This window comes from Passer domesticus, chromosome 4, assembly GCF_036417665.1.
Source record: "Passer domesticus isolate bPasDom1 chromosome 4, bPasDom1.hap1, whole genome shotgun sequence".
Classification (NCBI taxonomy): Eukaryota; Metazoa; Chordata; class Aves; order Passeriformes; family Passeridae; genus Passer; species Passer domesticus.
In genome coordinates, this window is record NC_087477.1 from 36,571,453 (window position 1) to 36,599,119 (window position 27,667).

General features: G+C 39.7%; 3 protein-coding genes across 15 annotated transcripts in view; 2 read left to right on the forward strand and 1 right to left on the reverse strand.

Moving 5' to 3' along the window:
* ARHGEF38 (Rho guanine nucleotide exchange factor 38) overlaps positions 1–3,662 on the forward strand; it is a 39,295-nt gene extending 35,633 nt beyond the window's left edge. For both annotated transcript variants that reach the window (XM_064417114.1, XM_064417115.1), the window contains exon 14: positions 99–3,662. In XM_064417114.1, coding sequence (XP_064273184.1) covers positions 99–284 — 186 coding nt within the window. In that variant the 3' untranslated portion in view covers positions 285–3,662. The remainder of the gene's footprint in view (positions 1–98) is intronic.
* A 2,681-nt stretch (positions 3,663–6,343) lies between these two features.
* INTS12 (integrator complex subunit 12) lies at positions 6,344–23,137 on the reverse strand. Of its 3 annotated transcripts, XM_064417124.1 has the most exons (9): positions 23,008–23,137; positions 21,587–21,746; positions 18,628–18,768; positions 17,028–17,197; positions 15,060–15,206; positions 14,348–14,535; positions 10,450–10,609; positions 8,993–9,145; positions 6,344–7,250 (listed from the first exon to the last, which is right to left on the reverse strand). In XM_064417124.1, exons 4-9 carry the CDS (start codon positions 17,181–17,183, stop codon positions 6,684–6,686), a joined length of 1,371 nt encoding a protein of 456 aa, XP_064273194.1. In that variant the 5' UTR covers positions 17,184–17,197; positions 18,628–18,768; positions 21,587–21,746; positions 23,008–23,137; the 3' UTR covers positions 6,344–6,683. The 3 variants fall into 3 exon arrangements, with proteins under 3 accessions (XP_064273194.1, XP_064273193.1, XP_064273195.1); XM_064417123.1 differs by lacking the exon at positions 18,628–18,768; XM_064417125.1 differs by lacking the exons at positions 18,628–18,768; positions 21,587–21,746 and having other exon boundaries at positions 23,008–23,073.
* The window catches only part of GSTCD (glutathione S-transferase C-terminal domain containing), a 48,073-nt gene continuing 43,537 nt past the window's right edge, over positions 23,132–27,667 (forward strand). For 5 of the 10 annotated variants that reach the window (XR_010360982.1, XR_010360984.1, XR_010360983.1 and 2 more), the window contains exons 1-4: positions 23,132–23,191; positions 24,850–24,907; positions 25,441–25,545; positions 26,916–27,347. Coding sequence is in view for 6 of the 10 variants with exons in the window: in XM_064417116.1 (XP_064273186.1) it covers positions 25,453–25,545; positions 26,916–27,347 (525 nt within the window). In the remaining 4 variants the exon portion in view is untranslated. The other 5 variants (XM_064417119.1, XM_064417121.1, XM_064417117.1 and 2 more) reach the window with 5 other exon arrangements.

Sequence of the window (27,667 nt, forward strand, 5' to 3'; positions counted from 1 at the left end):
TTTCTGTATACAGAACTGCTGCTAACACACAGCTACACAGTAACATGTGGCTACACTTCTCAATTCTGATTTTTGTTTATGTGGGTTTCCTTTTTCAGATCTTCTATGCTGTTTATGCATTTCAAGCTAGAAGTGATCAAGAACTCAGCCTTCAGGAGTACCAGAGGGTGAGGATACTTCGCTTTTCCGATCTGAGTGGCAATAAGGAATGGTGGCTAGCTGAAGCAAAAGGTCAGAAGGGATATGTACCATCTAACTATCTAGGGAAGATGACATATGCTTAGGAGGGGAGGGGCCTGTTGAGCCAGACTCCCTGAAGCAGACAGAATAATCATCCGTTAGGTTTGCTGCAAGCAAAGCAAGCTCAAAAGTGATTGACAGAAGCCATGGTATCCAGCACACAGATGATACTGAGAACCTCCATTCTCCAAAAGCCATCACCTTGTCAAGACCTGAGGGAGGAAACATTTAACAGGAAGACTGATTCTGATTAACATGCTGAAGAGCTTGCTTTTCTATTACCCCATAATTTTCTCTTTTGTCAAAGCGTCGTACATCAAGACTCAACCTACAAGTACAAATCACAGATGAAATTACATTTTTCTTCCATGATATTTAGCAAATAATATTCAAGATGAAGAGAATTAGCCTTGAAAAAGGACAAATTCAGTCATCAGGGATACTGTAGGCTGAGTTGTTCCTGAACTGTTATCTCAGTGAACACAGACACATCTTAAAACTTGAGCTATTTTGATAGTCTGTTTTTATCCTCAGCCGCTTTTGTGAAGAACCTTTTTTCTCAGTGGAGATTATTGGACTGGGAAAAGAAAAAGGGCTTTAATTTTAAGGAAACATTTCAACATTTAAGACATACCAGGTGTGGTGGTACCAGTGACTAGTCCCAGGGAAGAAGGGAAACAGTTTGTAGGAATATGGAAGTGCCCCAAGTTTGAAATCCACATATGTCTCCACACTAACTGCTTTAGTGCAAGATCTGTGTAGTGAAATGAAACCTGTGTTATTAGTCTTGGGAAATTTACTAGTTAAAAAGAAAAAAATAAGAAAGAAAAAAAAAGAGAAGTCAAGTGGTGCCTTTCGATTAACATTTAGTGCCTCTCTGATTCCTTAAGTCAGATGCAGGGATCATAATATCTAGTCAATAAGTTTCTTTAGGTTCACTGACTGCAGTGATTCCTAGGTCAGGCTGGTGCCCTGCATTTAAGACAGACTGAATGGTGACAGCAACCAGAAAACACCTCCTTGTGACTCTCACTGGTATCTGAGTGCTCAACAAAAGGTATTTCACCACAGCAGTGCCAAGGTCCTCTAGTGATTAGCCAAGACCTGGTGCAAAGCACTGCAAAAGGAAACAAAAAAAGTGATTATGCCTGCTGCAAATAACTGAAAGTAAACTCCTGTCAGGTATTTTCTGGTTTGCATAATTGCTTGTACTTATTACAAAAATGACAACACTGTTACAATCGAGGGCTGGGGGGGCAGGTCGTGTTGATGATCAAGGGCAAACAGAAACTGTTCTAAAGCTTTTGTCTGAGTTTCTACTTCCCATAGTTTGAAGAGTGAGGTTTGAAGATGAAGTGATTCAAAATGCTTAGTGAGATGTAATAGAAAATAACCTGTCAGCAAAGAAAGGATGAGAAAAGTTAGGGCAGTTGCTACACACAATAGTTTCTGCTATGCTAATGAACTTAGTTTCATTTTCTTTAATGTCCTCAATTTTCAGATTATTTTCATAGAAGGGTAGAAAAAGTTGTCAGTCTTGCTCAGAGACTGAATGCAGCAGGGGATCACAGAGATTAAACCTGAAATTTGTGCTGGATTAAATCATATGGTAGAGAAACTTTTAGAGTTCTCAGAGAGAGACATCCAGAATCTGGTGTGGGAATCTCTGTGTACTACTGCTATTCAGTAAGCATTATTTTGCCTTATTGTACATCACCTCAGGCACTTAAATCTTGCTGTTCCCATAGCAAGCAAAAAGGGTTCTCAGTAATTTAATGAATGGATTTAGCTGCTTTTATGGAAAGCTTCACCTTTAGTTAAATGAAGAAAATAAAAGTGTAGAGGGAGTATCAGCTTGAAAGAATGGACTGAAAGACTCACTGCTACCCTTTTACTGCTTTGGCTTTTATAATTTGAGATTATGGGGAAAATACACACAAGAAGGTTTTCAGCTCTGCTTTACAATTTAGAATATTTTATATGGAGAAGATCTATACTTTGCAATAGCTGAAACAGTTTTAGAAATGACTGAATTGTACTTAATAGGCTTAATGTAGTCATGTAAGCACAATGATGAAGTTTTTATTTCAGACAGCAAAATTAATCAAGGGAAAGAGGAAAAAAAAAAGATTTCTGAAGTCTTAGTGCTGAGAACTCAGCTTGAGTCACAGGAGAGCTCAGATTTTGAGTGTTAGGTACATTCCCCATGAAGAATCAGACTCTGTGAAGGTGTCTCAAAGAGTACTCAAATGCTGCTCTCCAAAATATAGGTATCCTGATCCTGAAGTAACAAGGAATGAAGGATGAATATACTGGAGTTGACCACATGAATTTCTGGGGACCTGGGAATGCCTAGTAGGCCAAATGAAATTGCTGTAGAATTAGGACCCATAATAATTTTTATTTTGTGGGATAATTATATGACTTTATTGTAGCCTTGTAACTTTGGATCCAGTGAAAGTATGTAATTAGGTACCCAGGTGGATTGGCTTAGTCCATTTCAGAAATTCAAATTGTTAGCCATTATCATTTGATACTATGAATACATCGCAAACTTTTATTTTTAAAGCAGATTAGTGCAAACAGCAATTGCAGAAAATTAAGAGATGCTCCTTGAATCTAAAGCCTTCCAAATTAAGGATTTACAACAATTCATATTAGAGTTGCTCAGTCACATTTTTGTTAAGACAGTGCTTTAAATACTAGAAACTGTGTTAGGGTTCCAGAAATTCATAAGAATATGCAATAGTTTTGCCACTGGATTTTTTTTTAATATAGGGAAGGTTACAGTATTCTAGGAGCTTTCTTATTCTCATTAATGACAAAACTAATTTATTTTGATTGAAGCAGGGACAGGCTGCAGTTTGCTGGATTGATCTTGCATGTGTTCAAATGTGTGTTTTACTGGAGGTGTTGTGACAATAAACATGTACAAGTACTTCCAAGATTGGGTCCACTCAAACTGAAGTGCTTCTCCAATCAGGGAATATTTTTATGTGTTGCCATTGATAACCTGGAACCCAGAAAGTGTCCAAGCCAGTACACAGCAGAGTCCCAGGCTCTGACCTCTGGCACCTCTGTGCTTCACCATCTTCCCTTTGGCTGGTTGATCTTTGAGCAGGGGTTCAGCTTTTCAATGCAAACACAGACTGAAGAATTATTCCTTCATCTTTGGAAGCTTCACTGAGTAATTACTTCCTTCAAACACCTTCCTTTCTTCAAGCATACTCTTCCTGTCATTTTAAGATAGCTTTTAAAAATGAAGATAGATGAAGTGGACCTACCACCTGCACTAGGAAACACAGCCGTGATAATCCTTGCTCCCATAGATCTGTTACTAAAAATTACAATATTGTTGGGAAATAGTAAAAAAAAAAATCTTCTTTTAAATTATTGTAATAATAAAAATCTATTTTTGTAAAGATGTTTCTTCTTCTTTATTTTTTTTAAAATGATGTTTTCCAGGAGCAAAGAGCTTTATATGCTATCCAAGATCTGCCTGCAAAGTCAGCAGAAGAAATAGTTGCCTCAGAGAAAATGCTGCATTTCTAGGATGCATCCTAGCTTATTGATCAATACATTAGAACATTTCAAGCACTATCAAAAATACTAAGGAAGTTTAAAAATACACTTCAAGGTTCCAGATGTCAGCATAGCTCTGTTCTTTTCCAGCTGCTTCTGAGATTGTGACCACTATGAGCTGTAGTAGATAAAAGTTTGTAAATCAGAGCCTTGTGTTAGACCTTCCTTTTTAGACACAGATATCACCAGCATCCTCTAGCCCAGCCAGAAGTAGCACTCATGGAACCAGAGTAACCTATAATTTCACATTACTGAGGGTATCAGAAGTTGGGCATCTATGATAAAAACATCCTATTTAAGTGGAAGTAAAATACTACCAACACCAATTTCTAAAACATTTAAGAAAAGTCAGGTAGCTATTTTTATAGTAAATCACAGAGCAATTTGGTTTGGGGATAGAAAAATCACAGGACTATTTTCCAGTCATTTTTACGAAATAGAAGGCATGCTTCTCAAATTTCAGAGGGCATTCCTTCTTCCGGCCCTACACTACATTCCTCAACCTGACACACGACTTCAGTCAAACAAGCCTGTAGAACAGACTCCTTTCCTGAAAATACAGTTGTTAATTCCATCCTAACTATAACATCAAAGCAGAAAGCAACTGTTGCCTTCAATCTTCTCTATTTTTCAGCAGTGCCTATCTAACATATTCAAGCTAAACACTTGATTTAAAAGACCTGGTCTGTGCTATAAATCCTTTCTGATATAACACTTCAAAGAATCACAATCCTAACTGACATTTTTATACCAAGAGAGGATGACTTTGTATTTCATTTAGGAAGCTGGGAAAGTTACAGTGGAAGAAAGTCTTTTGCTGGTGCAAACTGTACCTGTATTGCAGATTTTGCTAATGCAGTGCTATCGATGAGTGCAGCCAGACCTGGCCGTATTAGAGGGAAAAGAAAGGCACAAAAAAGCACAGCATCACTTATTTCATTCTGAATGGAGGGACCCTACAGTCCATCCATGCCAGAGTTATAGATGCAAAGACACAGGGCACACTTGAATCAGGTCTCAGGAGTATTCTAAATGGCGTTAGCTACCACAAGTTGAAAACAAGGATCATTCTTTTTCTGCCTGTGTTCATTGGTGGTACCTAAAGTAACGGGCACAGTTGAGATGTAAGCTCCTGCACTCTCACCAGCAAAGCTTTATGTGTGTTCAGAGGCAAGACAGAGGCACCTAGCACCTTGAACACCCCACTGGGAGCAGGTTTTACTACTGGAATGAACACATAGGAGCACTTGGCCTTTGAAAGAATCCATCTTCACACTATTTCTTAGTGTAGGCAACAGTCTTCTGATTAACACTTAGGAAGAAAATATGCCTTCTGTTTGCTAATGGAAACTGCATCAGTGTCTTTTCCTATTATGCTACCATTAAAAACCCTCTGTGCTAGAAAGGAGGAAGGATGGGCTGATCAAAAAGCAGTAAAAGTTCTGGATTCCTCCTCCTCATGCTGTTATTTTTACACAGCCCTGGAAGCTGCAGGCACTATAAAGATAAAACCTTTTTTTTTTCCCTCCACAGGAAATTATAGCTGAAAAAATATGCAAATTTTCCAGGCAGCTGAGGCAATCCTGAGTAAATGAAACTATTCCTTTGGCTGTGTAAGGAACTTTAGCCTAAATCTTAATTGTGGAGAAAGGAAATGAGGTATGGGAAATAGCTGCCACATATCAAGCTTTACACACACTAAAAATACAGGATGGCAAAGAAAAACATTAGCTTTCACCTACCTGTGCCAGTCTGTGTGGTGGGTTGACCATGAACAGATGTCAGGTGCCCACCCCAGCTGCTCTGTCACTCACTCCCCTCCTCAGCTGGGCAGGGGGCACAGAAAATAAGATGAGTATGTCAAGATAAGAGGAGTGAGAGATCACTCACTAATTACCATCATGGGCAAGACTCGGCTTTGGGAAGATTAATGTGGCTTATTACCCATCAAATCAGACTATGATAAGGAGAAAATAACACTGGCCATGCAAACCCAATACAGTCCAAGATGTTTTCATGTTTAGAGGTGCTCCCCTCATCACAGAAGGAATGGAGGGAAATTGCCACGTGCTGGTCACAGAGAGCAAGACTCAAGGTCATTTTCCAGTGCCCATCTTGAACCCATTCTAAGCTGAACACAACCTGGAGCAGCTGGGATGAAGAGAGGGAGCACAAACCATGAGGAACAGCTCAGGGATAACAGTGGAGAGCTGGAGTACCTGATATTTCCCAAATACAGGATGATTCTCTATATTTTAAGAAAACTTGAAGACAATTTGACACTCTTCTGTTCCTTTTAGTTGAAGTTTCTCACTGTATAAAACCAAAACAGTTCAATTTTAGCAAACTGTCCAACCAAAAATCTCAGTCTAAATACACTGTTGTTGAACAGTTAAATTTTGGAATTTAAGTAGTTTTTCCTCTAATAAACTTTGTAATTTGAGGTAATAAACTGCACAATATTGAACATCTGAAGCCTTTTAAGTATTGGAATATGGGGCGAAAGAAGAGTAGCAATGACTTCCCAGATTAATAATCTTTTTATTATTAACATTTAAGAATTATGGTTTCAGCAAGTTCAATTTATTAAGTATCTACACAAATGTGGGGGTTTTAATATTAAAAAAGACCCGACATCTATAATTTCAAGTTTCATGTAATAATGAATTCCTCTAACATATTCAGTTCACAGATTTGGAAAGGCAGAAGGAACACCAGAATTATTAAAATTCGACCTTCTGTATTACATAAGGTTTGGGCTTCCCTGATTTAACCTCCTTCAGTCCAGTACCTGGGGGATTTTCTTTAAGAAAAACACCGCCGCCGCTGTCTCGCAAACACAACATCACCAAGCGGCCACGCTATTTCTTGAGCTTCTTTTGAGCAGCCTTCTTCTTGACCATTTGTAGCCGTTTCATGGCGTTGAGCTGGGACTCCTGCGAGGTCGGGCCCTTCAGGGATGCCGGCTGGCTGCCGGTGTCAGCCGCGGCTTTGCCGGCGCTGCTGCCCGCGGAGCCGCCGCCGTTGCCGCCGGCCTGGCCGCCGGTGCCGGGCGCGGCGCTGCCGGGGCTGGGCAGCCCCGCCTTGCTCACGTTGTCGCTGCTCACCGAGCGGCTCAGCGTCGTCTTGCCCAGGGTGAGCGGCGGGGGAGGCTTCAGCTGAACGGGGTTTGTGTTGTTGTTGGCAGAAGCTATTTTGGCCCCCAGTCCTGTCTTTGAAGTCGCCAGCCCTGACAAACCCACGGCTTTCTGGTTGTTTGAAGAAGCTGCAGGTTTCCCGCTGGCACTCTGCGCTGCGGATCCCAGTTTGGCAGTGGATGGGTTGGCAGAGGAGGTTTTGGCTGCAAAAGCAGCCCATCCTGTAAGGCCGCTCGTTGCTGAAGAGGAAACGCTTGTACTGGCAGAGTTCCCCGAAACTGCTGCTGAGGTCTAAAATAAATAAGCATTCTTATTATAGCAGCATCTATTTGTGTAACACATCACAGCAGGAATACACTGAGCCTCCGATTCAGCTCTTTTCCCAGGAACACCCAGTGGACAATATTTCATCACTGGTCACCACAGTTGAAAAGTACTAACAAGAACAGGAAAGGATGCCAGGTGCAGCCAACTTTCAATCTCCCAGGCACACAGCACACAGTATCCTTTCTCCCCTTTCTTCTGCACACTTAGCAGACTACCACACAGCACTGTGATCCCTCCATAAACAATAAAAGCCCAAATCTGTGAACTGTATAAAAGGTGGTGGGGCTTGCTTTCTTTTTTGTTTACTGCTGTTACCAGGTGTCACTTTTCAACAAGCTGACAGATGCTCAAAAATTAGACACTGAGCAATTAAGTATTGGATTTATTACAGTCTTACTGTCCAAACAGCAGTATCTAAACAGTTTCCTTTCTTTTGGGTTCTTAGCCTATAGTCTTTTCCCATTCAGGTATTTCAAAAGACACTTTCAGCAAACATGGGTTTCCTTTGCCTGCAAAGCACTGTGCTATCCACACTGAGTTCCCACATGTCAAATCCTCCAATCCCCAGGCTTCAGGTAAGGATGTTATGTTGATTTAAATCAGAGTTAGACCAATTGGCAGAGACAAAACAAAAACTAAACCTCTCTATTAAAGTAATACTCCTTTTATAGTATACCCAGACAACTTCTAAACAGTAAAGCTGATGGAAGAAATCAGGTCCCAGCTCTTACAACCTGTTTAAGCACATAAAGAACTCTACTGAGGTGAAAAAAGTAATTCATAAGTATAAGCACCAGAGCAATACCCATCCTAGTATTCATGATGGTTTGCATCCAGGCAGAGCAGTGGCAAACAAAACTTTGAGCATATGAATAATTGCTTTAAGTTTCAGACAAAGCTGTGTTTTCCTAAGAAAGGCTCATGCTTTATTAGACTACTCTTTTATTACACTGCTTCTGGTTTACCACCTTCGACCAATTTGACCTTTTGACAGTGTCTTAATTTGGAAAAACAGAAACACGAGGCAACACAGAATCAAAGAGAATCACAGAATGGTTTGGGCAGGAAGGGATCTTAAAGATCATCTTGTTCCGATCCTCCCAGCATGGGCAGGAATGCCACCCTCTAGATCAGATTATATTTAAGAAGCTTCTAAATTAAATCTCACAGAGTCAGCAACACTTTCCCTACAATGGAACCACAGAACTGTCTAGGCTAGAAAAGACCTTCAAGATAATCAAATTCAAGTGTAAACCCAGCACTGCCATGGCCACTGCTGCCATGAGAAAAAGCCTTCCAAGTGTCAAAATACACATAAGTTATGACTAGAGAGAGCAAATAATGCATTTTATACAATTCCTAGAATCATAGAATTGTTCAGGTTGTGGAAAGGACTTGAAAAGTCATCTAGTTCCAACCCCCCTGCCATAGGCAGGGATGCCTTCCACTAGACCATGTTCCTCAGAGCTCCACCCAGCCTGGTCTTGAACACTTGCAGAGATGGGGCATCCACATGTCAAGCGAGGTTTTTGCTCTCCATTCTTTCAGTGTTCAAGCAAACCCACTATGCTCTGGTACTACTCAGTCCACATAGTGTAGGAGACTATTTTCAATTATGGTTCTTATATGAAAAGATTGGTCAAATTGAAAAAACCCTATTATCTATGCAGTGAAACTCTTCCTCTGGTAAATTTAAACTACATTACCTTGACTTCTGTTCTCTTGAATGCCAGAAAAGCTGGTGGGGTCTCAGGTTTTAACTTGATTTCTGCTTTCTTGACCAATGGATCCTTCAAAGCTGGTGCAACTGAAACCACTGCAGGAGCTGGTTTTTGAGGTGGTTTTTGTGTCTTCTGAGCCTGTGTAAGTGGCAGGAATAAAACACCCTGAGTAAGTTATGGGCCACATGACATGGACTGTTTTGACTGTTAACAAAAACCATGAGCATTTTAAGATTGCAATCTAGCCTTAACAATTTCAGGTTTAATGGTCCCTGAGAAATGAGGCAACAGGGGATGTGGAGATATGCTGGGTATGGTACTGGGGACAGGGACCAGCCAAAAAGCATCCTGAACAGAGCTTGCTATTTCAGTGTGGAAAGAGTGGCAGTGTTGATGCTTGGAGAGCAGCAAAGCACTGGGCCTTTACAGGACTAAGGCAAAGACAGGTGAACTTGCAGAAGACAAGGACACAGTCCAGCAGTACTGGGATGTAGGCTGCAAGAGCCTGCTAAGAAGTGGCAAGCAAAATGGCAGAATTCATGCCAAAACAAAAAAAAAGAAAGGCCATACTGAAGACAACTGCTCAATGGCTAAACTGGCTACCCTGTGCAGGAACTGACCTCAAGCAAACACTCCTGAGTTCAAAGGCCTGATGATCATCAGAATAATCATATATTTCAGTCAATGATGGTACACCCTAGGCCAGGATCTTACTTTGCCTTCTTTCCTTGTTTCTTAGTGGAGCCATTTCAATAGATAACACTTGCACAGTTATCACAGAACAGTTTCAAAACACATTTTTGGCTGTATTTTTCTGCATTCTAGGTGTGATTTTAAAACATCAGAACTACAGTCACTAATGTTGCATGCACCCAAAGCTCTTATGTTTCTTTCTCATAATGAGATGAGTGGGAATCTGGTAGGATACTGTTCAGTCATGCAGATAAATCAAAATAAAGGTGCTTTTAAATTTTTTTTTAAATTGGAATGTGCTACCCTTAGCTTATTTTTGACCCTGAGAACACTCAACATGCCAGATTGAAATTGGCAGTCTTGTCCTACAGGAAAAGAATCATTCATATCCAAAGCTGAGAAGAAAACTTAAACTGCAGGGCTATTACTAAAAGCTGAGTATCACCTGAAATTTTAAAAAAAAAGGTTTTAACTTCTGCTTGCCAAGCAGGAAACAATCCTATTTTACTCTTCTTCACTCACTTCTGATTTTTAAAAAGCTTTGTTTAACAAGTGTATTACAGAATAGTCTTTGAGATGCTACATTAAAAACCACAGCTGCAGCAAGGTTTTTTTCTCTCTACTGCTGAGAAAAATGGTTCTCCAATGTGCTTCCTAAGACTTGTCTAGCCCAGGAAATATTCTCACACAGTAGAAATAGCCTGCTGTATTCAAATAGTGCTCACACAAGACAAAAAACTGACTCCTACCATTCTCTTCATCTGCCTGGTACAGCGGGCACAATACCAGACAAGTCGAGGATCATTCACTTCCTTGTCTGTCACCTGAGGTTTATGGCAATCCTGGTGGTAGAGATTATGGCACTCCTGACACTCCACTAGCTGATTCACAAAAGTAACTGTCATTTGCCTGCAGAGCAAATAGTTAAGAACAGATTATGGGAGAAAGCACTTAGAGGATTATCCAATTGTTAAAAATTTTGCAAGGCTTAAGATAAAAAATAAAAATATTTTTCCTTCCACATATATTTTCTACCTGTGGCAAATCGAATGTATTCCTTTTCTTCCTGTATCAGTTCTTCCTAACTAACATTTTAGAAATTTGGTATTTTTTAAAGGTAATTTCTTTCAAGAGATTTGAAGACTTTCATTCTATTAAACATGTGTGTATGACAGTCTTGATTTCCCTGTTTGATTTTTAGAGTAGAGATGTAAGTCTTGCCCGCTTTGGTTCACCTGGGCATTTTATGGATACATCACAGCACGCCAATTATGACTTCCTCATTATAATAGCATATGAGGGACAGTCTCCATTTGGGTAATTTTGCTGTCAGCTGCAGAGCAATACAGTTCAAGAACAAATAATTTCTCAATGACAAGCATGTAGGAGTGCTTTCTGCTGCAGGATTTAAAAGCATCATCACCCAAGCTCTACGCTACTTTGAAGATGTTTTATTAGCCATCCCTTTGGTCTCTACCCCATAAACAGACACGTGGAATTTGAGATAATACCAGGATCATGGAGAGATGGAATAGAAAGGATTAATTGTGCAGTCCTGCCTTGAAGCAAACATGCAAGCTGGCGATGAGGGCTTCATTTTGCGTGGGCCTGGCTGAAAGTAATCACTCTGTATAAATGACACATTAGTGATATATACATGGCTGGGAGTCTGCCTGTGAATTACCCAAATACCATTTTCCTAACGATTCCTTCTTTCAGATGACAAATCAAGCTATTTAATTGCTAAGCTGCTTTTGCTCATATCCCTGAGGAGCAGGTACCCAGGTAACCATGGAAACTCTATTTGTAGATACATGGGGAAAGGTAATCCCTTATTTCTTTATATAACAGAAAAACAAAGTCTGAAGGTATTGTCCATATAAGTACAGGAACATTTTCTAAGAAAGATTTCTCTTTTAAACAGGCTACTTAAAAACAGAAAGGGAAACCTTTCTGAAATGCTAGGGTCCATTGTTTTACATTCAGGATATTTAAAAGATGTTTTGTTTGTTTCTTACTGCTAAATAAACTGGATCGAACAAAGAGCCTCAAGGAGGGAGACTCACCCTATTTTAAAACTACAAAAACCAATCCCCAACTGATTAAAAACCCATGAACTCATCATGACCAGAAACAAGTTAAACCACTTACTTTTAAATTATAAGATAACTAAGAAACAAACCGAATGATTTTTTAGGTTTCAAAACAAACAAGTATTGAAACCTAAAAACCGACCAAACAAACAAGTATTCATAGAAAATTAGGTTGTTATTTCCAAACCAGTCTTTTAATTTTTTTTTCCTTTTGGAAGGAAAACTTTGCTATCAACTACAAATTTCATGTAGTATTTCCTCTTTGTACAACATAGGAGCCAGTGAGGAGCCTCCATAACTGGCGAGTTGTTCTGTTTTTCCCTGCCTACAAGTACTGGAGAGGATGAAGTTATTTTAATATTCCCTCCCTCTTTAAGCCTAACTTAGTAAAAAAGAACAACAAACTTGATATAAAAGAACAAGAAGGAAAACACCACAGGCATCAACAATAATTACTTCTAATCACTATGAAAATACATTTGACATTTGGCAAATCTTGAAGAAACATTTCATGCCTCTGCTTTTGTTTTTGCATCTCTAAAAAGGAATAGTTAATATACAAAAGGACTTTTTTGCATTTGTGAACCCACAGCTGGCTTCTTGTTAGCTTGCCTTCTTAAGCATTATAAATATAAACTCTTTTGCTATGAACTCCACCTACTCTGCAATTTGACATGTTTTCATTCACAACTGTTTGAGTAATTGAGTTATTAAAAGATGTATTTTAAAAACGTACAGGGATGTTATTATTTTGGCTCAAGATATTACCCCAAAAAGGGTGCAATAAATAGAGGAATACTGTCTGATCAATGTGCTGGATTCAGAAGTTTAAAGCACAAGTCTTCTGAGAAACATCCAGTCCAGTATGAGCTGCAGACACACAACCATGTGACATCAGTTTCAGCGGATTCCATGTAAAATGAAAACAATCCACAGTGTTGGGGTGATTGTTGCCTTTCTCTCTCTAATGAGCTGTTCCTTCCCCAGCAGTCCTTCTCCCTCTGTCTGGCATCAGAGATATTTTAGTTAGCCAAGACAGATACATCTTTTGCAAGAACACTCAAGTGGGTAGAGCAGAGCCTTCAGCCAGGTTAAATAAACACAGATTGTGGAACAGCTAGTGGAGCCGCGTATCTGGCCTGTGCCTTTCAAAGTCTTGGCTACACTGGGCACAGGAATTGCATTTTCTTTCTTCTGTTTCTTTACTTCACAGGCATTTCTTATTATGCCTGCAAGTGTTTTTCTTTGCCAGGGAAGACAGAGAATTAATCATCCACAGCAGTCAAGACTGTATAAACAAAACTTCATTATCCCCTCCTGCCAAACAAGGTAATACCTTACTATTTTTAGCAGCATTTTAACATACCACTGAATGGGGCTTTGCCTCTTTTAGGAGACAGGAAAAATGGAATTTGCAGGAAAAAAGGTGAATTTCAGATATTTATATACTTCTTCCTTTTTCAATGTCTATAATAAGGAACTAAATATTTGACCTAACACATGGGAATAACATGAAATCCCATCAGTCCCCAACTGGTCACCAGTATAATCATCTGTAACTACAGAAATTTATCCTCTGTGCACTGACAACACCTTCCTATCTTCACAACAGGAATAACCACGGAAATGATGAAAGAATAATATTATAAGATGCCACTTCCCAACTGACTCAAGCTGAGCTAAAATGCCCACTGCTGCCAAAAGGCCTGTCCCTCTTCTCTGTCCTGGCTCCACACTCCTGCATCCACACATGTGCCAGCATTTACTCTTACCGAGCTGACTGAAACCCAAACCTACTGAAAAAACCATGTTGGAGAGCTGATCCAAAGGCTGATTCAGCTGATCACAAACTGTACTGGCAATACATCTCCCTAAAAGGCCCAGGGAAGGAGGTAAAATTGGGAGAGCCAAACTGTTCCTTTTGGCAGCACTGGGGCCTAACAAGGATATAAATGATCTGTGAAACAAAATCCTGACGTGAGCGATTTGATCCTAGGGAAGTTATTCAAAAGTATTTTGTAATCTGTTAACACTAAATGGACTGCTAGTACCATGTTAATAAGTCCAGTTTTAGAGCCCTTACTGGAACCTAAAAACAACCTGTCTTCACTGCAAGATATATTTGCTGATAAAACACGGCTATGTGTAAACTGATGTCAAATGATTAGGAAAAGAAGAGCAACTCATACAGATCTCATATTAATACCACCTGAAAGTCCTTTCAGATGAGAACAAATTTTTAAAAAAATGCTTATCACTAGCCATTAATATTTTGTTTTCCAATTATTGAAAAAATGTATTTGTCATTATAGGTTTTGCATCTTATCTAGTTTTATTTTTCACTTGTCCTTTCCTGCAGAAGAAAAGCTGGTTCACTCTCTTAAAATTCCACTTTCAAGAAACCATTCTCATTCATGAAGGAGCCTTAAATGTATTGTCAATTTTGGATATTAAATGATTAAGTTATTTCTGGAATAAAAACTTTGAGAAGCATTAACTCAATTAAAAAGAAAAGGTAACTACACCTAGCTGGAAAGAAGCAATGTTGACTTACCTGCAAACAACACAGGCTAATCCCATTTCCATGGCAAAGTCATCAGCACTGGTTTCCTCAAAGCTAGATAAATCAGGCATGGATAAATCCTTGCTTGTCTGAACTGTAATAGGAGAGGAACGAGCCTCTTGCTTCTCTACCCTGGGCTTCTTTGGTGCATCAGCTCCTTCAGCAGGATCCCCTTTCATCTATTAAACACACACAGAATGTGAAAGTGCAACAAGCTAGCAGATTATTAAAATGAGTTAAAATGGAACAGCTATATTAGCAGTATAAGAAGGTGTACTTTATGCAGCATACACACAACGTATTTTCTTTAATTAAATATTTTCTTCAAAATATTTATGAACTAGATGCTCAAGCTCCCTTTTTGTACTTCACCTCAAAATCCTTGAAAAAGCTTTGGAAATATCACATTTCAACTTGCTACATTTTAGTAATCTTTAATGAGACAATCTCCTAGGATTTAAAACACAGAATGGTTTGGAAGGCATCCCTGAAGTCCAACCTCCCCACAATGAGCAGGGAAAACAATCGCAGAATAATTACAAGAAAACATTCCTTAGATTGCCTAAATGGCAACATGACTGGCTAACGCAGCTCACAGGCTAGATGAGTTGAAGATACAATGAGTTGAAAAGGGGAACCTTTGTCTAAAACACCTTTGAGTTTATTAACCAAGTTATCTCACTAGAGAACAAAAATAACTTACTTTATCTGCAGATCTCTTTTCTGTTTCTTTTTTCACCTTTTCTGAAGCAGTGGGCTTGCCATTGTTGTTGCCAGAAGGCAAACTTGATGAAGCTTTAGGCTCTTGCTTAATGGGTTTGGTGACAGATACTTTTGGCTGCTCTACTTCCTGGAAACAGAAACAAAAATTGAAGCCAAATTCTGCTATTGAGTTCCTACCTAATTTGCAATTAGTGAGATAATAGGACAGGCACACAATATGCCATACAACATTGATCATCTACATATACATTTAAAAAAAGATTCTTAAACCATTTTCATATCACATCAACAAACTAGTGTTTAAACTGCAAAGAATTAATAAAATTTTCCCTTACCACTCACCTTTCTGAGGAAAAGGTGCTCCTTTTCCAAAGACAGATCCTCTTTGGAACATTAATTTAAAAGGAGATGTTTCTGCTTTTAAAATTCAAAGAGGTAATGAACATGAATTTTCAGATAGTTCTGAGGACAAAATTCAGTACAAGCTAAAAACATAAGCTGACAACTGATATAACCAGACATCAATAATTCATACCTTCATGGAGAGAAATATTGACCTCCTCTTAATCTCAGTCCAGATTAATAAATTTAGATCTTAACAGAAATAAATGGTTCTCATTAATGACACATTAATGTCAGCAAATGGATAATAACCAGGAGAGCCTGTAAATGAGTGACCAGTCACACTGATGGGCAGGAGCAAGGTAAGATGGGAGCAATTCTCTGCTGTATTCTGGGACAGGTCCTAAGCCCTGAGCTTCAGCCCTCCAAAGTTCCTTGACTTGACTGTGGTAATCCTCTGCTCCCTACTCTCTTCTTGGATTTCATGGTCAAACACAAATTAACCCTGCAGCCTGTGAATGCAAGGAAAGGAATTCTTGCACTTTTTTCATTTCTGACCTTTGCATTCCTGCTGATATTGGATATATACTGAAGAGAGGAGAATGAAAGATTTCTTCCTCTGGCGTGAACCTCAGTTTCACCTGAGGGCAGGTGACTTCCAGCCAAGCTGTTATTAGAATTGGCTTCCCAAACCTCTCTGCACTGTTATTCTGCTCCCTGCTTCCTCTTTAAACCACACATTTTTCCCTTGAGCTCTGAGATAAAGGGCACCTGAGAGTTTTGAGACCTGTGTTGGGTTTCAGGGAGTTAACAAAATGAACAGAAAGGAGCTAGACCACACAATAAAGCATGATGGATGCAGTACTAGCATCTTTTCATTATTTGGAGCCACGTAGAAATGAAATATTGCAAATGTATCAGCATACAGACCGTCATTAGAACACAGCAGGCTGACATGCAGGCATCCTAGGGGAGAACAATACCTCATTATCCATATGGCAATACACAGCACCACGAGGATGTCCCTGCTTGGCTATTTCCATACGCTCATCTCAGAGTCAAATATTCTCTCTAGCAGGTGTTCAGTGATTTTCAGTAGATGACAAGTAATGTTTGTCCATTGGACAGCAATGGTTTCAGCCTGCAATTAATTTCTGCTTTGAACCATTTGGTGGTTTTCTCATATGATTTCATCAACAGAATTTCAAGGAAAGAGATACAGCTTTATTGGTTAATAGCTTATTTTGGTTTTTTATTTCTCTGTGGCAAAGGTAATTTATATCTTAAAGAACTTTTAGCTCTGAAATGTAACTGCAGAAATATGTAAGTGTGGGTGCACCTTACACAGCATATCTAATATAATGCTGAATATCTCTTTAAGTCTTGGTGGATCAACAAGGTAAAGAGATTTTTTTCCCATTAACTTCCATTAATTGAAAGGATTATGTTGTGTGTAAAAGGGGAATGACGAATATGAACACTCCATAATTACTTTTTCCTGAACTTCTGATTCTCTTTTAACTTTTCAGCTGTAAAAGAGGAACTAGGAACAGCAGGAACTTTATCAAGGCACGCAGAAAGGAGCCATGCTCCCCAACACCAGTACCTTCTGAGAGGGACGATAGCTGGAGTCAGTTCCTCTGGCCAATGACTCATCAAGAAGCGCTTTCAGCTTTTCAGCAGAGTCCTTACTTTTTGAGTGCAAAAAGCCCAGGGCTTTCAGAAAAATGGGATCCAGTTCCAAGTTCACTGTAGCAGCCATTGCTGTGTCTTCAACTTGAGTTAAAAGAAAAAAGAAAAACAATGACAATTTTATTCACATGGAGCATAAGTCAAACATCATGTGGCAAATAGAAGATTTATTTTCTTTTTAAAATGAAATTATATTAAACCACAGCAAGGATTATACATGAATTAATTATCATTGAAAGATGACTGTGAACTTCAGTGCTGCAGAACTTAGAATATGACTGGACATCTGAAATGTCAAATCCATTCTTTGGCATGTATGATATTCAGAAATGAAACTCATCGTACTTACATAAATGAAAAAAAATCATAGTCTTGATATTACATATATAAAAATACTGAAAAGTATGCAAAATAAATATTAACTTCAAGAAAAGCAATTACCGTCCTTCTCCTTAACACTTCTTGCACATACAGTGATTTCTAACTCGTTGATCATTTAAGAGCAACTATGAAATAGCTGAAAAATACATTTTTAAATTTAGCTGAAACTGAAAAAATTTGTAACTCAGATTGTGACCTATCCACATACTCATGTGACAGTCTAAGTGTAATGTCAGACAATGATTATCCAGAGCTGTGAGATGCTACAGTGTCCATGGAAACAGAACAAACTGAGGAAAATGTTACAATGACTTTAAAAAACTGTTTGCCTCATAGCAATATATTCCTGCACTCTGGAGCACTGTGTTAATTTCTTTTAAAAACTCTTAAGGAACAGCATTTACACCAGAAATTGTTCCTACAGAGAGAGATACCTAACTAAAATCAGTAAACGGCAATTAATAATTTAAGAAATAACATGGGAAGTTTCCTGATATTATTATTGTTAATAATCCCTTTAAGTCTCATGTAAAACACATCAGGATGTTTGTGGGTTTGGGTTTTTTACCTACAATAATCTAGAAGACATTATTGAAAAGCCTTTCATCAGTTCTTTCATCAAAAGCACTGTCTGGACAGCTTTTTCAGCTGAAGCTTCTAAGGTTTTGTCTCATTAATTCCTTTTGATATTCATGGCAGTGAACTTTTACCTCTCTGGCCAAAACACCAGCACTGGCAGGCTGTTCCCTCAACACCTCCCTGCAAGTCCCCAGGAACCTTTATCTCATGCTGAGCTTTCACGAGACACCAGAGCATCGCTTGACTGAGATCATCAAGGAGTTCAACGTACAGAACTTCATAGGGATTTTATCAATGGACCCAACAGAGAGCTAAGAAACCTCTTCAAGAGCCTCCTCTCTCTTCCTTAATCTTTGCTACTTGACAAATCATTTTCTGGTGGCCACAGAACTTCTGCCAGGAAGTGCTACCCACCAGCTACTCAGCTGTATCACTGATCAAGCACAGACTGCAGCGCAAGACCCGTCCTGGCAATTCGGTCTCTCTCTGATGATTACAAAAAGTGAATTCACAGAGCACAGAAAGCACATATCCCCTTTTCTTTATCCATCTACCTCTGATAAATGTTCAGGCTGCTCTTGAGATCTGTGGGTAGATTATGTCCTGCATTTCTTTGTTCTGTGAGCATGCCTTCCAAGTGTCAGTACCCCACACACTCAAACCAGGACTCTGCTAAACCCTCTGTTGAATGGAAACTGCAGAATCAAAACATTAATTTCAGAAATTTTGTTGAGCTCCCTGTTAAAAAAATCCTTCAAGTTCTTCTCTGAGCAAAAGAGGAATTCTACTAGGAATATATAATTGTGTACATGAGAAACAGGTAGCCTCAACAGCCATTCACAGCCATTCTCTAATATTTTGAGAATAAATGTAAACATAATTCAATTTTCATCTCTCTGAAGGTAACACTTCCCAGATTTGTTTCTAGTTCTAGTTTTTTGAAGACATATATTGAAAGGAACTGTTAACCTCCAAATTTCAAAAGGGTTCTCCATATTTATTCTTTTATTTGCTATGTACTTGCAGCAATTCCTTCTCTGTTTTTGAGGACAATTATAATGTTGCAGGCTACTACACTTATGACTAACACATCACAAGAAATTTCTCATGAGAAGAGAGGAAACTGGACTTAGTAAACAGTTCAAGTATGCTCAGTTTAGGAATGTATTTTCAAATTGTAAAAATCTACTGAGTTAGAAAAGGGAAGCATATTCAATGGAAAGATGAGCACATCAATAACTGTCTTAAAAATATCATCATCTGAAAAAAGCAAATTGATAATTATACTCTTCCTGTGGGACCATAATAACACTGCTGTCAAACAGGTTACTAACAACATCTGTCCTGGTCCAAAAGGCAAATTATTGCTTTTGGTAGTGGCCCTTTCCAGACGTTCAAAGATCAAACCATTTCTAAGTATCAAACAGTGGTTTGACACTTACAAACCCAAGATCCAATTTCATTCATTCATGTTTGCATGTACAGACTGCTCCTCTGGCAGTCAAGTCAGCACACAGCAATGTGACAGCCTTGAGACAAGGACAGCAATGTGTCAATGATGAAACCATAGGCGATTCTGCAAGACAGACCTCCTTGACTTTCTTCTTGAAGTGGAATCTTTGTACAGGAAATAATTAAAATGCTGTTCAGAAAAGAGTGAGTATGACGCTGTCTTTTCTGTATTAGAGTGATAATGCAGCTGTGAGGTCAGAGGGCTGTGTTAAAACCCTTGAACCCTGAGCAGAACAGGTTTTGCACCAAGCAAGCAGAACCTCTTGCAACTACACATTCCCTCATCAGCCTAACCCTAAAAGCACCTTTCTCAATCTGGGTTTCTGTTACCTCCCAAGGTGGGCTATTCTAAGTGATTTAAATCCATAGGGAAATCAGTGAGTTGTTATTCTTAAAACATCCAAGAAGTTTTGGATTCTTTCATTTCTTGAGTATATTATTGTCTTCTGCCAAATACAATCAACATTAACTGTGCACTCTGCAGACTACATGCTCTTCCAACTTAAAACTTATTAGATTTATAGGGTGTATGAGCCCTCTTCTTTTTTTAATTCATTTGACATCTATTGTTTTGCATACCTGCCCATGTATTATCTTATTCATCATAAGTTGCAGCTAAATGGATCTACTTCCATTACATTTTCAGATATGGTCATATTTTCAACCATCTGTTTCTGAGCTCCTATTCCTATTATTTTCTGAGGCAGGTGCACTACTAAAGATGTTTTTCCAAGAAAGCACACATCTTCTATTTATATTGCAGTGCTATTATGGACTTCTGCTATTATGCCATCCTTTTATAGACTCATCAATATTTTTATTTTTTACTGCCACTTATGATTAAAAGGCCTTTCACTCACATATCCTTTTCAGCTACCTTCAGTATCTGTAGCAGTTACCTTAAAACACAGTCACAAGAATCAACAGCTTATAATTCCTCCCAACACACTCACTGCACTGTTTTCCATTTACCACCATAAAATCAATTCACTTTTCCCTGTCATTTTGGATCCTTTTGTTCCTCAGAATTTACCTTCTTCCTAATTAAATCTATTAACAGTGACAGTGGTAGATTTTGTTTATTTACTAATAATGCCTCTTCCAGGTCACTTTCAGATCTGATGAGCCTTAAAAGAGTAGATCAAGGAAAATCTTAAAAGCGGGGAAAAATGAATTTCTCTTTTCAGTTTTTGCTACTTAACTATCTTAATCAGCACTTGATTTATGACAGGATAATTTCTCAGTTACTTTCCACAAGGGACATTTCAAAACTCACGCACTTCAGTAGTCTGGATAACTGTATTAATGAGAACAATTGTATTAATCAGTTCTAATTTCCTTGTCATCATCTTCAAAGAATCTTTTGAGACACATATAAGATCTCCTGCTATAGAGTTACTAGTAGTGGCATTCTTAATTTTACATTCTATTCTACAACATACTTTATAATGTTATTTTAAATTAGTATTCCAATCAATATCACTGTAACCAGCTTATCCAATATTTTAAAAATTACAATAATGCCCTATATTTGCTGTTTTCTCCACAGAAACAGTGAATTATTTCAGGATTATAGAATCATTTCTTGCAGAAGGGACCCCACCCTGTGCAACCTCCTGTTCAATGCAAAGTCAACACTGAATTCAGACCAGCTTGCTCAGGACTTTTCCAGCTGGATCCTGAAAATCTCCAAAGACGGGAATGCAAAAATCTTTCTGGGCAACCTGTTCCACTGCCTCACTGTCCTCGTTTCCTTGCTTTGAATTGGAGGCTTTAAGCTGTGCTGTCTCTCATCCTCCCACTGTACATGTGAGTGAGACTGGCTCTGTCTGTCCAATAATATCCTCAGGTAAATTAAAGCTCCCATTATATCCCCCTAAGCCCACAGCAGATGGTATCCAACACTCCCTCCATGTCCAGCTCTAGCTCTAGTCACAGAGGACAGGCCAATTGATCAGGCATGATTTATGCTTGGTACATCTGGCTCTGCCCAGTTTTTACCTCCTTATGCCACAAATGGCTTCCTCCACGATCCTTATCCTTCCACAGCAGGAAGGAATGAGGCTGACCAGTCTGGAGTTCTCTTGCTTGTCCTTCTTGCCCTTTACGAAGATAAGATCTGCCTTTTTCCAGTCTTTGGGATCTCCCCCAGTCTCATGGCCTTTAAAAGATAACAGAAAGCAGCTTTGTGAAGACCCTGTCAGTTCCTGGCACCCTTGAATGCAGTCTACCTGGGCCCATGGACTTATCAGGGGAACAACCCTGCTTCAATCCTCTTCCACAACTTGTAGTTCCTCATCTCCTTAAGCTCTGCCTTGTGGCAAAAGGCCTTGGGAGACCTTACAGGCCAAAGAAGACATCAACTCTTTGACCCTGATCTGTTTCTGCTGTCACTAACACCCTTGTTCCACACAGCAGTGGTGACGTATTTTCCTTGTGAATCCTTTTCCTGATAAATGGCATGATCCTTGTGAGTGCCTTCCACCTCAGGATATTTTGTGATCATTGTACTTGCACAACTGAGATTTGTTAAGCTCTGCCACCACTGAGCTTCAATATTCTGCAGAAAATGGACCTGAAGACGTTTCAACACATCACTGCTCACTGGCTTAAGCCACAGGTAAACTGAGTACACCTCCACTACTGTTTTCACCTTTGCATTATTCAGTGTCTACACTGCAACTTATCAAGTGTACCAATTCCTGGGTATCATCCTCCTGGTAGTTTCTCAGAGAGAGAAGCAAACTTTAGTTAAAAACTAATTTCTGAAACAGCTACGCCAAAGCCACGACGCGACCCTCCGCAACATACTCGCTGCAAATTTCTCCCCAGATTTCTTTTTACAAACGAAGGCAAGGCCTCTCATATGAAAGCAACACTTCAGAATGCTCGAAGGAACAGAATGCCACCCTCCTACAAGATTATTGCCCCGCCGGGCCCGGGCACGCCGGGCTCAGCGAGGGGAAGGGCGGCCAGGTGTGCCTGCGGGCTCCCTCTCGCTCCCTCCTGCCCAACACCCTGTTTCTCCCACCCAAACCTGCCCTCACTGTTCTCTCCCAACTCCTTTTTTCTCGTCCCAAACGCCTCTTCCCGCTCCCAAAACCCCTCTTCCTCCTCCCACCCCAAATTCAATTTCTCTTCCCCAGACCCCTCTGCCCTCTCCCGATCTCCCTCTTCCTCCCCTCTCCCAAACCCCCTTTGCCTCCTCCCAAACCCCTCTTCCCCTCCCAACCCCAAAATTCCCTCCTCCTGCTGCCAAACCCCCTCTTCCCTCTCTCAACTCCCCTCTTCCTTCATCCTCCCAGCCGCCCTCTGCCTTCTCCCAGCCACCCTCTTCCTTCTCCCTTCCCACTGCAAATTTCCTCTTCCCGATCCTCTCTTCCTCCTCTCAAGTCCCCTCTTCCCGCCCGCTGGTGTCTCACCGGAGACGAGAACGAGGAGGAGGAGGAGGAGGAGGAGGAGGAGGAGGAGGAGGAAGGCGCCCAGGCAGGTCCGCTGCCAGCGCGGTCCCCCCGCGCAGCGCGGGCCGCGGGCGGCAGTTCCGGGCGGCGCGCGGGCCGGGCGGCGCAGGAAGGGGCGGGGCCGGGGCGGAAGCGCCGGGCCGGGGTAAGGAGCGGGAGCGGGAGAGCGGGCAGGATAAAGGGGAGGTGGTAAAGTGCTGGGGCCGGTTTGGCAGCGCTGCCTGGGCACCGAGAGCAGCTGGGAGCAGAGGCTTTAGGGAGCGGGGCTGCGGGGGAGTCCCGGTTCGGTGGTGTCGCTCTCTGCCGAGCTCAGGCGTGTGGCGCTGCCCCGTGCCCCGGCTCTGCCCCCCGTGCCCCGGCTCTGGCTCTCCCGAGCCGTCCACAACTTTGGCTTCATTCGCAGAGCCGCCTGAAGCTGGGGTCCGGAGCTCTTGTGTGCTTCCCGCTTCTGTGCAGGGTGGCCCTGATCCATCCAGTAAATGGATCGTCTTGGATGGAGATAACTTGAGAGCCTGCGGTTCTGTGTGCCTTGAGGCACAAGTGATGCTTGGCACTAAGTTTAATGTTTGCCGCGTTTTTAAGTGGCGTTGTGTTAAGCATTTCTCAAATGCTGACGTGCCTGCTTAACAAAAGATCCTTTTTACTGTGTAATAATCAACAAATGAATAGGGTCCTTTTCAGGGACCAAAAGGAAGAGGATGTTTATGTAGTTATTTATTTGTCTTTAATTTTTTTATGGGAAGCACTTGTTTTGAAAGCAGTTTTTCTTTATTGCGTTGTTAACAGGGCAGCTGAGTGATACTAATTTAGCTATTGTTTAGTGCATGTTGAACAGGGAAGAGAAAATGGTAAAAAACAGCACAGCTAATGAAAGTTACACTGACATAATATTTATAATTTTTAAGTAGGTGTCTTTTACACCAAAGGTAGGCAACATGATTTATCTTTGTCTTTTAAGTTACGGTGCAAATCCTGTATTGGTCACTGCTTTTCATTTTCCCTCTTTCAAACAGTGGTTACTGTAAATACAGTAGAATAAAAATCCATCTCTTCCCACAGAATTTATGGTCTAATTAGAGAAAAATGTGCTGGGAAAAATGCAGTGAGCAAATAGTGCAATGTCTTACTAGGTTTGGTTAGTTCTGTATTGCACATTTCGTTTGATTGTGTATGTCTGTGTCTGCTTTTGTCTCAGTAAGCTGCCAAGGGATTAATAAACACATTTAATGGATAGGTAGTAGTTTTGTGAAAATACTTAAGTGAGACTGGGTAACCAGATTGTTAAATCTTTGAATTGAAAATCTGTGCATAAATCCACAAGGAATATAGACTCTGCAGAGCTCCATCAGTGAGGAAGAGCACGAGTATTGGAAATAAAAAATACAGGAAGCAACTTTATAGTGTCAGTGCTTGGAGACAAAATGTTGGGAGGAATTCTCACAAGTAAAATATGGGAGAGGGGTTGGGTGTGGCAGTGTAAGGGTGTACGGCTCATTTAAGTGATGATTCAAGAAGGCCTTTCTTCTCACAGGAAACAGTGAGGTAAAGTCACTTATAGACAGAACTCCTGGACAGATTATTGTAGTTTCTCTTCTGTGGGAGATTTGAGAATAAACTTAGCCTGACTGTAATTTTCATTGTCATGGACTGACCTTTAAAAACCCCCAAAATCTCGCAGCCTACCAAACAATGAAGCCCTTAAGCAAAAATGTCCAAATGTTTGGCTTGCTCTAGGGCAGACTTCCAGTGTGACACTGAACTATAAATTCTCTTTGTGCTTTTGCTTTTTCACATGTGTAACAGGAAACTTCCACCTTGCAAGGCTCTCTGAGAGGCAAGTCTGTGAGATGTTCAGTTACTGGTGAGGTGGAGGGACATAGAAATTTTTGCAATAACTAACAAGTCAAATAAATCCAGACTGAATATGTTGGTATTCTAATGACCTGTGTGTTAATTTACTGTCATTATGGAAGCCCAGTTTGTTAAAATTACTTGTAAGCAGTTTTTAAAAATAAATTGTAAGATTGGGTGATTAATAGATGGAAACTACAGAATAAGATACTTTGGAAACAGAAACTTTGCCAGAGTTTACCAGAATATTTAGCAATTTTGCATAGCATGAAAATGACCAAAATAGCTGATTGAGTCCAGGAACATCAACTAGAAGAAAAAATTCAGTGATGAGGTGAATGTGAGTGGTTTGCATGCTCAGCAAAAGATGAACATTTGAGCTCTTTGAGCTTACATGAAGAGCATAAATATGAACCCAAATGCATATAAGGGTGCTTTTTAGTATTGAAAGAGGTACTGTAGTTGAGAATAGGAGTTTAAATGCTAGAAGCTATGGATGTGACTATGGTAGCAGTAACTGTTCTTGATTTACCTCTCTGGCAGTGCCTTCACTGGATGATTTCTACCACAGAGGTGCACTTAGGATATAGAGTCTGCCTCAACTTCCATGCTGTCAAGATTTGCCCAAGTAAAATATCTTGTGGTGAAGTAGGTATGGCATTGTGTGCTGTCCTGTTCTTTGTGTGGCAGTGTATTAATTAAAGAGAAGCAGCAGTACTTGTAGCAGAGCCACTGTTCTTGTCATTTAATAGTTTAAAAATGTGTCACTGTAACAGACATTAGTATTCTTAATGTCAGGTGGACTTGATTTTATTCTTCCATTCCCTCTTTTTGGGCAATTTGTTTTGGTCCTGTGGTAGGTAATACAATAAGAGTGATGTATATGTCTATATGGAAAAAAAGAAATTGAATAATCAAGATGTATCAAATTAAAGCTTTATTTTAAAATACTTGCATTTGGGAAAATGCAGGCAATTGTAATTATGCAAAGACCTTATTAATCTAGACAGTTATGTGGAAGACTGATGCTGTTCCAGTGTCAGTCATGCTTTATATATATATGTCTATAAAACCCTATTCTGGCCTTTGTCAGCAAGAGTTAAATTTCTGTTCCTCACCGTGCTCCAGCTGTGCCCTGTGTCGCCTGTGGTAAGAGGGCCATCTAGTGTCTGAGGCTTTTCAGTGCCACCTCTCATCTCTGAGGCAGTGGGCAATGCTGCTGAGTGATGGAGCAGAAAAATTACTGCATCAGTGCCTTATCTTAAACTCCTGTGGAATACTGTAGTAGGAAAAATGTAGCTTTCAACCCACTGTAAGGAAAATTAATGTGAGTTTTTAATATACTGAGAAGATACTAATTTGAGCTCTGCTACTGTTGAATTGGACTGCTTTAAAGTAGTTGTGTGTTTGAGGTGTTCATGTAGTATCACAACAGGAATGTTTATTTGCTTATGAGTCCTTCAGTTATTATCTCACCCAACTCTAGATTAACTTTTAATACAGAAACCAATATTATTTCCCATGGCCTAAAGACCTGCTATAAATGTCTTTTAGCAGTTACGAAAAGACAGATATTTGTGTTAGGGAACTGACTGTTGTAGATATGTGCTCAGGAACTTGTTTTTTTAATAATGCATGTTTAATATTGTGGGACATTTTAGTGTAAAAAAAACAAAGCCTTGCTCTAAAATGTTTACACGCTTAAAAATTGAAAATGAAACATTTACTTTAGGTTTTAGTTGATGTCAGAAATATGCTAAAATTGAAAAAAAAAAAATTTACAGAGGTCATTTTCCTATCCATGATCTTGTATATGAAGAGACAGTGTAGATGTGAAATCATTCTTTTCTCTCAGAAAGGAGCCTGCCAATTATTCATGCAGGATGTCTTTAGTAGTGTCTTATGTTAAAATCAGTTGTAGCAGATAGTGGAAGAACCAGTGATTTTAATTTTTTTAATTTTTTTTTTTTTTTATTCTGTATTCTTTTATGGATGTCATACTCTGATTTCTATTTCAGGAACTTCATCTCAGGAAGAAGATGAAAGATAATGTTGCTGAAGAACATTTATATTTGGCTTTTTCTCATCAGTACAGAGATAGTATCTTTCCTCTTCATACATCTATCTCTCTGTTTTTGCTATCCTACTGTGACTGCAAATTATTTAAAGTTTTTTTAGTGCCAACTGGCGAAGATGTGGATGATCAGTGTGTGACAAAAAACCTCGCTGGTGACCTTGAGGTCCACTTAATCTCCAGGTGTCAGCTTCCAGTGGTTGTGCAGAGCTGCACTTTACCTGCTGTTGTCGTGAAAGATGACAAATTCTGCCGAGCTGGGCTTTCTGTGGTCTTAAGACACATAATACAGAAAACATTCGAGGCAGATCCATCTAAAAAGGAGGTTTTGGAACTCTTGGGTTTTAAGAAGACCTGCTTAAAAGCCTGTGCTGAAGTGAGTGTGTCTCTCTCTTAGATACATTGATTGGTTTTTTAATAAACATTAAATGCTCTGAAGTAGACTCTTAATATTCATGTCAAGGAAGTTCTTTTAGTAAACAACTTATTCTGCTTAGAAAATTGCATTTTCTTTATGGAGAAGTACCTGTATTTTGGCACAAAGATGAAAAATAATTATTTTTGAAGATACTACTTTTTAGCAGCACAAAAAGAACCTTAATGTTAAAAAGTAGGTCAGATCTTTGTTTCATGTCTGGCAGTATAAATGAGTTATAAAGTTTTGAAGTAAACTAAAAAATACCTAATTTCTTACTG

Bases quoted from the DNA above. Each gene is read 5' to 3' on its own strand.
- INTS12 (XM_064417123.1), bottom strand. From the start codon at position 17,183: ATGGCTGCTACAGTGAACTTGGAACTGGATCCCATTTTTCTGAAAGCC. The intron at 10,610-14,347 runs GTAAGTCAACAT...TTTGCTCTGCAG, and splicing joins TTAGCCTGTGTTGTTTGCAG to GCAAATGACAGTTACTTTTG. The intron at 7,251-8,992 runs GTAATGTAGTTT...TATTTATTTTAG, and splicing joins TCAAGAGAACAGAAGTCAAG to ACCTCAGCAGCAGTTTCGGG.